Raw genomic sequence first — 7,934 nt, 5'->3', positions numbered from 1 at the left:
CTAGCCAGAGTTAAACCATGACAGCTACACATCATTAAAACAAAAAAACACAGACAGTAAACCCAAGATGTTTAATTGTCCTTAATATGTATAAAATAACTTACTTATTTAGTTTTCTAATTCTTTGTGTTCTGGAATCATAGCAGTATTGAGCCCAAGATATTTTATGTTACCCCGAAGTTAAATGTGGTCTATAGAGTTAGGCTAGATTTATGCTATGATAAATTATATTAGAATTTGTTCTTTGGTGTTCTGTGTTGAACTGAGAAATAGTGCCATGAGAACTGCTAATCTGTAAAAGCCATGGATTTGAAAACCCTACTGAAATTTCCTGCAGCATTGGGTAATTTTCTTGTGACTTTTTTTTTTTTAGTGATGATTTTTTTCATTTGAGATGACACATCCATTATTATTATTTTTAAGTAGTTATTTCTAGTCTTGACACTTACATAAAAAAATCCAAGCAGTGCCAAAAGGGATTTTATTGCCTAAAATACAACTTGGCTAAAATTGACTTTCACTATTGCTTGTGTCTTTCTCATTTACTTTCCCATCAGTTTTATTATCAGGCTCCAATGTAAGTTGACTCCTTTAATTGTAGTACTTACAGCTGTACCATTTCTGTTTCTTGGGAAGGAAGAAGGGAAGTGAATATTGTAGGGACTGTGTCCTGTAACCATCACAGTGGATTACTAGCAGCAATTCAATATCTCTCTTGTGGAGTTACTCAAGGGGCGTCCAGGTGACCGGCTGGGGTAAAACTATTTTCCTTCACAAGAGAAATGGAAATGAGGTTTGGCTACAAGTCTGATCCTTGGCGTTTATTAGCAGTGATGTAGATCAGTCTGGAGCTGATGAGCTATGAAATCACTAAATCAATGTCAATTAAGCCATCACTTCAGTGATGTAGTTTTATTACAAATCCCTTGTTAGTTTGACTACACTTAATTTTAAACAGAAAATCAGTTATTAACTGTCACTCGAATTCTCATAAGCATATTACACCTTGACCTGGACATCATGTAGTCAGTTATAAACGTGCTCTTCTTAATGCTTACAGGAATAAATTCCTACTTACCAATTAGTAAAACTTGCTGGCTTCCTTTCTCTGTTATCTGCCTCAGGCTGAGATGGCTCAGATCTATGTGTGCAACCTGCCAGAAGCAGAATCATGCTCCAGCCAGGGCAGACTCAGACACAGAATGAGACTTTTCAATACCAAATTTAGGATCTAGAGAAGATATTTGTATCTAGTTTTAGTACAGAGGCTGTTGAGTGAGGTATAACTTAATCAGTTTTTAACCTAGGAATGTTATGTTTTTCTTCCCGCATTTTATCTGTAGGACTTATCAACTTAAAGCATTCAACATCCATATGTCCTAAAGTGGAACCGTTTCTCCCGGGTCATTACGAAGTGTTGGATTTAAAGCCCTCTGGCAAGGTTGCGTCAGTGGAATTAGTAAAATTTCATAGCTATAAAGATGAACCACTCCATGCTGCGTGTGATACAGTGGAAAATCTGCCTTCAGGTAGTACAGCAAAGCGTTTGCTACTTACTCTGATTAAAAAGTGAAAAAACCACAATCTTTGAATATAAAATTTGTACTGATTGTTTTTTAAAAAGTGCCATTTAAAGAAAAAAAAACAACTGAGAGAATATTTATAATGTAGCAACTTCAGAATTGTTTTTGTAGGCAGTCATGTACAAAGAAATTTGAGCTTGCATGCTCTTGTTGTCAAAGGAAATTCAAACAAATATCTTTTTCCTAATCACATAATCCAGCAAAGTCTAAGCAACACTTCTTGGGTGGTGGGTTTTTTTCCCCCCTTCTTTTCTGGACAGGCTTTGATCTTGAAACAGTAAAAAGCAACATCCGTATTCTGTTTGAAAATGCTGTCAGAAAACGCTTGATGGCTCACAGAAGGATTGGTTGTCTCTTGTCAGGTAAGTAGCAAGAATCACAGTTTTTGTCTTTTCTCTCACCCATAATCTACCAGTTAGAGGAAAGTATGGTGGCTGTTCTGCTGTGACATGCCTGAAGTGATCTGGATCTTCCGTAGCTTTTTAGTTGGAGAGAAATTGTTTGTGATAAAAGTTTTCCAGTTGGCAGGACTTACACTTTTAAAGTTTACTCTGGGATGGGCTGTTGGCTTGTTGAGACACTGACCATTTTTTGTCTAAGAAATCAATACTGTTACCTAAAAATCACCCAATATACTCTTAAACATTGTAACATTTATGCTTAGGTCGGTGTCTAAAAAGAAAATGTAATTATTACATTCACTGTACACTGAGTGAACATGGTAAAAAGGCCTTAGCATGTTCAGTGAGCAGGAGGAACTGAAGTTCTTACTGGTCAGCGGCTTTGCTTTAGCCCCAATTCTAGACTGCCCATGATTCACGAAATTATAGGGGAGCATCTGAACCAAAATCTGGACTTGCTACACTTTTTTTTTCAGGTGAAGTAATAGTTTTTGGTACAAGAAGTTGTTCACAGAATTGGCTGCTACCGGATGAGTGTTACAGAGGTGCTTTACATAAGTAAGGCTTTGTGGCCATGGGACTGACATCTGATTTACTGTGTTTTTGTAGCACTTCGCACTTGTAGCTAGACTGCTGATACCATAGAATGGCTTGGGTGGGAAGGGACCTTTAACGGTCATCTAGTCCAGTCCCCTGCAATGAGCAGGGCCATCTTCAACTAGATCAGGTTTCTCAGAGCCCTGTCCAGCCTGACCTTGAATGTTTCTAGGAATGGGGCATCTACCACCTCTCTGGGCAACCTGCGCCAGTACTTCACAACCCTCATGGTAAAAAATTTCTTCATTCTATCTAGTCTAAATCTGCCCTCTTTTTATTTTAAAACCATTGCCCCTTGTCCTATCTCAACAGGCCTTACTAAAAAGTCTGTTTCCATCTTTCCTGTAAGCCCCCTTTAAGTATTGAAGGACTGCAATAAGGTCTCTACGGACCCTTCTCTTCTCCAGGCTGAACAAGCCCAATTCTCTCAGCCTGCCCCCATAGGAGAGGTGCTCCAGCCCTCTGATCATCTTCGTGGCCTCTTCTGTACTCGCTCCAACCAGTTGATATGCTTATGTTGAGAGCTCCAAAGCTGTCCACAATACTCCGGGAGGGGTCTCACAAGAGCAGAGCAGAGGGGGAAAATCACGTCCCTTGACCTGCTGGTCGCACTTCTTTTGATACATCCCAGGATACAGTTGGCTTTGAACATCAGTAATGACAGTGATTTATTATGAACCCTATTAAATGTGCATTTGAATGAAAGAGAAACTGCTCGTCTTAGTTGGGCTAGTGTTAATAGTGGTAACTATCCCCACCTGTCACGCAGAAGACCAAGATTAGGTTGCTGGATAGGGAAGTGAGTGAGCAGCTGTGTGGTACTTAGTTGCTGTCTGAGATTAAACCATTACACTAGGAGATACTGTTGGACCGTTTCCTCACTGTGGCATCATGAAAAGTAGGAGAGAGGTAAATGAAACAGATATGCAGAGTTGGAAGATCCCAGTCTCAGTAAAAAGCCCATTCTAAACCCAAAATTCAGGTATCAACTTAGAAGGCTGTTGGCAGCTCCTCAGTCTCACATGCAGTATTAGTAGCAAAAGCAAGTGCGTGTGCTGATATAATATGAGTGTATCTCAGTGCTTTACAATTTTGAGTATGCTTGGAGCATCACAGTTGGAGAAGTGCTTTTGGTTTTAGTCATGGAGGGAGTTCTGCAGCCTCACAGTGGAAACTCGGTTTGATTTACTAGATTTCCACATCCTAAGTACTCAGTTTGATTTCTGTGCTCTCCTTTTCTCAGACTCTGCATGTAATTTTTACAGAGGGAGAGGTTTTGGTTTTTTCCAAGGTAGCATTCCCACAAAGGAGATGAAGGTGGGAGTGGATGCTAATGCACTTGGCTGAAAAACCACAAGCAGACTATGGGAAACAGAGAAGACTTTGCTTCATGCTTGCCAGAACTGCAGGCAGGTGTGAGAGAACAGGCACTCTGTTTTGCTTAGTACTTCAAAGGGGAGCAGCAAGTACGACTAGTCAAGAATTAGCAGAACTGTCTCACAAGAATAAGAAGGTGGAGCCTTAGAGTACATCTGGGTACCTTGTGCACCTCCTGATTTTATTTTTCATTTGTCTTCCAAACTGTTCAAATCCTTCCACTGTCTTCCTTTGAGAAAGGAGAGAATAAAAAAAAAGCATGTCATTAGTGAACCTTTTCACTTGGAAGTGTTGTTTAAAAAATTAATTCCACTTCAGATGTGTGAAATAAACTTGAAAAATGATTGATTGAAAAATGATTAAAAATAAAAATTCCTTATGCTAAATGTTCTGTTCTTTTGCTTAATTCATTTTATTCAAACAGCAAACCAAAATAGAAAATTACATAGTTCTGTCAGTGGAGTATCAAATGTGTAGGTAAGAAGAGGATAAAAAGCAGTCTTGAAATGGAGAGTAAATCTCCTTATAGCAGAGTTGAGAAGGGGCGTGTTCTGAAAACATTATAGCACTACAAAACACTTTCTGTGTATCTTAAAGAAGGACTTTCACTAATGCATTTGACACCAAAAGTACTAACAACTGTTACTGAAGATGTTCCTCTAAAGTTGCCCGATTCCCTTGTTAACCAGAGGTAAACGTGCGTTTGTACAAGAAGTACTTTGGATTCACTTGGCTTGAAAATGAAGCCCACTCATGCGACTCCAGTATCTAGATCTGGTGTCCATAAAGGGAAACAGAAACCCAGTCAAAGACCTAACCAAATAATTTGTTTTGTTGGCAGGGGGCTTAGATTCCAGCTTGGTTGCAGCTGTTCTTCTGAAACTGATGAAAGAAATCGACATCAATTATCCATTACAAACCTTTGCAATTGGAATGGAAAATAGCCCTGACTTACTGGCTGCCAGAAAGGTATAGTAAGCGTTGCTTTCGGTTTGTTCTGAGCTGCTGGATGCTGTACAGTGTATTTTAATGGTGCTAACTTCATCATGTGGTATTAATAGTAACGCTGAATATTCATGTATTGCTGTGATGTAAATCAGTTTGCAGCAGATCATGTAGTACAATATTTGCTGCTAAGTTAAATCTTGCAAAACAGATAACTGAGCAAAAGTTATTTTGCTCATTTGAAAGACTTTTACGACAGACTCCCATTGCATTATTGCCAAAAGGACAGTACTTCGGAGTTGTCTCAATTCTGCCTCTGAGTTTTAGGCTAAATTTCCATGCTATGCTTCCTATGTTATGGTATTTGTATAAATGTTAAATGTTCTAAGTTAATAGTCAGTTTACTGAATTCAGAGCCTTGTACAAAAAGTTTGGCACCTGGGGTACCCTTTAGATATCCAGGCTGTCATGGCTTTTGAGCTGCTTTTTCTCCTCAGGGAAAATATCCAGGGTTTCTAGAGCCTCTAGAGATTCTGTTAAACTTTGGGCAAGTGGCTGGATGGTCTGTTGTAATCAGGATTGAACACTAATTAGGAAGACTATGTTCCCTCTGGTGCATGTAACCCTGCAAGTCAGAGGGGCTGCTAGAGTGTTGTCTTTCCTTGGCCTAATGTCATATAATTCTCACTGTGGCAGAAGGGAGCTGTTGCTTTCACACAATGTGCATGTTTTAAACATAATGTGTGTTTAAAAAATGTTCTAAATAAAAAGCAATACACTAATGTGAGCTTTTACAAACAGGTAGCAGCACATATAGGCAGTGAACATCATGAAGTGATATTTAATTCTGAAGAGGGAATTCAGGCAATAGAGGAGGTTATCTTCTCCTTGGAAACCTATGATATAACAACAATAAGAGCTTCAATTGGTAAGATTTTTCTAATAGCAATCTTTGCCTTATGTCGCCTGAATAAAATCTTATGCAAGATCATGTAGTCATCTATTGGATCCTTTAGCTGTCACAGAACCTGGGAACTGGGACACCCAAGTTCTGCTCACCAGTCTTGTCTGTGATACCACACTGAGGCAAAAATACTTACTAGTTTCAAAGTTGCCGACTGTACAAAACAATTGTCAAGAGCTGTTCCTGATTCTTGGGGGAGAAAAACAAATGTTATATGAAGAAGAAACATTAGATCTACAGGTCTAGGTTTTCTGCTCTGATAAGTATGAATCGTGGAGGAAGGGGGAAGATTTATAGGTTATCTGAGGTACTGAATGTTATGATAGCAAAACAATTTTGATTACCCTATTCCTTGTGTAATTTTAGTATTAAAGTGAAGTGTTTCTTGTCACCCTCTAGTAACAGGTGCACTCAAGCTAGGTAGACTTCTTATGGTTGATTCTGAGAAATGAAGGAAGTCAGCAGCAGCTTCTTTCAAAGGATTGACAGCCTGATAAGAATGAAAAACTAATCTAATGTGACCTTCTGTGTAATGCCAGCTATGACATTTTACCCAGTTAATCTTGTGTCAGCCTAAAACACTGTAAGAAAAGTTAATAAGCCAGATAGGCAACACAGTCTTGGAAACCCTAGTCCCTGAGTGGAATTTGTACATGAAAATAAGACGTCGTGAAATAGTGGAAGGGTTTCTTGTAAAAAAAAAATAAAGCCAACTTTTCATCTGTCATCTTTGTGATTGCAGCTTAGTATAAGAAGTAATGAACTAGATTCTTTTTGTTAGATCTCTAATACTTCTGTTATCAAAACATACTGTTTGGAAAGATGGAATGAGAGGAAGGCATAATTCTGATAATAATTCTGATAATAATTCTGATAATAATTCTGATAAATAATCCTTAAAAAAAGAAAAGGCTTCATCCAGTTCAACCCACAGTGACAGAGAGTTAATCAGCAACTTTTGCTGGTCGTTTTGTTCTCCAGAGCTAGAAGGTTTGTTCAGGTCTTTACTGGAATTAATCACGTGCTTAATTTCAAACTGAGTCAGAGGAGCACCTATATGTGTTCCCACGGGAATCTGCCAGCATTCCCAGGATCCCAGACACACACATCTTTCTCATATTTTGAGGGTGAAGTATAAGTACGCAGTTCAGATGTATTTGCAGCGCGCAGGTGGGGTGGCTGTCGATGGCTTTGAATACCAACGAGATGTTATTTTAATATAGTGCAGTTCTTTGCTACAGAAGAAAGCCATATAGGACAGAAACTTCCATAATGTGAAATTTAAACTGTACTGTCTCTATATAGCATCACACATGTAGCTGTATTTTAATAACTTTTTTTTTTTTTTTTTAAGGCATGTATCTTGTTTCCAAATACATACGGAAGAAAACAGACAGTGTGGTCATTTTTTCAGGAGAAGGCTCAGATGAGCTGACACAAGGATATATATATTTCCATAAGGTAAATATATTCACTTTACAGAAAGCACTTGAGCTGCTTGTTCTCACCTTCAACAGAACATCTCTACTGAGATTTCAAGATGTGAAATTTGAGAGTTGTCATAGCTGTATACTTGCTGAGGATTTCTCCTGAGCTGGCATAAAATCCAAGGGATTCAATTTAATCACTTGAGAAATAACTTCTTTTGAACTTCAAAATGCCTGAGACTGTTATTTCTTGTATGTGATCTTTGCTAGTTCTGAGATCACTCAGTGATCATTACAGCTCGATATCAGACAGGAAGTAATGGTTCCCTCACTGCAGCTGTATTAGTCTGTGTGCTACGTGCATATGTCTGATTCCAGGCGCCGTCTCCCGAAGAAGCTGCGGAAGAGAGCGAGAGGCTTCTGAAGGAGCTCTACCTGTTTGATGTACTTCGTGCAGACAGAACTACTGCAGCACATGGGTAAAACATAGTCTTTTGGATGCTGAGGACTTGTGTGATTTAAAAGATGTTCAAGTGGTGTTCCTTGGGCTCAGTATCGGAGCCAGTTGTGTTTCATATATTTATCAGTGATATGGATGAGAGGATCGAGTGCCCCCTCACTAAGTTTGCAGACAGTGCCA

The 7,934-nt window shown here is 38.9% G+C and overlaps 1 protein-coding gene across 1 annotated transcript; it reads left to right on the top strand.

Moving 5' to 3' along the window:
• Positions 1-1,343: 1,343 nt before the first annotated feature.
• ASNS (asparagine synthetase (glutamine-hydrolyzing)) lies at positions 1,344-7,777 on the top strand (the record flags this gene model as incomplete). Its single annotated transcript, XM_010155939.1, has 6 exons — positions 1,344-1,529; positions 1,844-1,945; positions 4,800-4,927; positions 5,705-5,831; positions 7,222-7,328; positions 7,673-7,777. Coding segments are annotated over 6 exons (755 nt in total), but the record flags the coding sequence as incomplete, so codon positions are not given.
• Positions 7,778-7,934: the final 157 nt, after the last annotated feature.

The sequence above is a fragment of the Eurypyga helias genome, unplaced genomic scaffold (genome assembly GCF_000690775.1).
Source record: "Eurypyga helias isolate BGI_N326 unplaced genomic scaffold, ASM69077v1 scaffold41217, whole genome shotgun sequence".
In the NCBI taxonomy this organism is placed as follows: domain Eukaryota; kingdom Metazoa; phylum Chordata; class Aves; order Eurypygiformes; family Eurypygidae; genus Eurypyga; species Eurypyga helias.
This window is presented reverse-complemented; position numbering and strand designations above follow the sequence as displayed.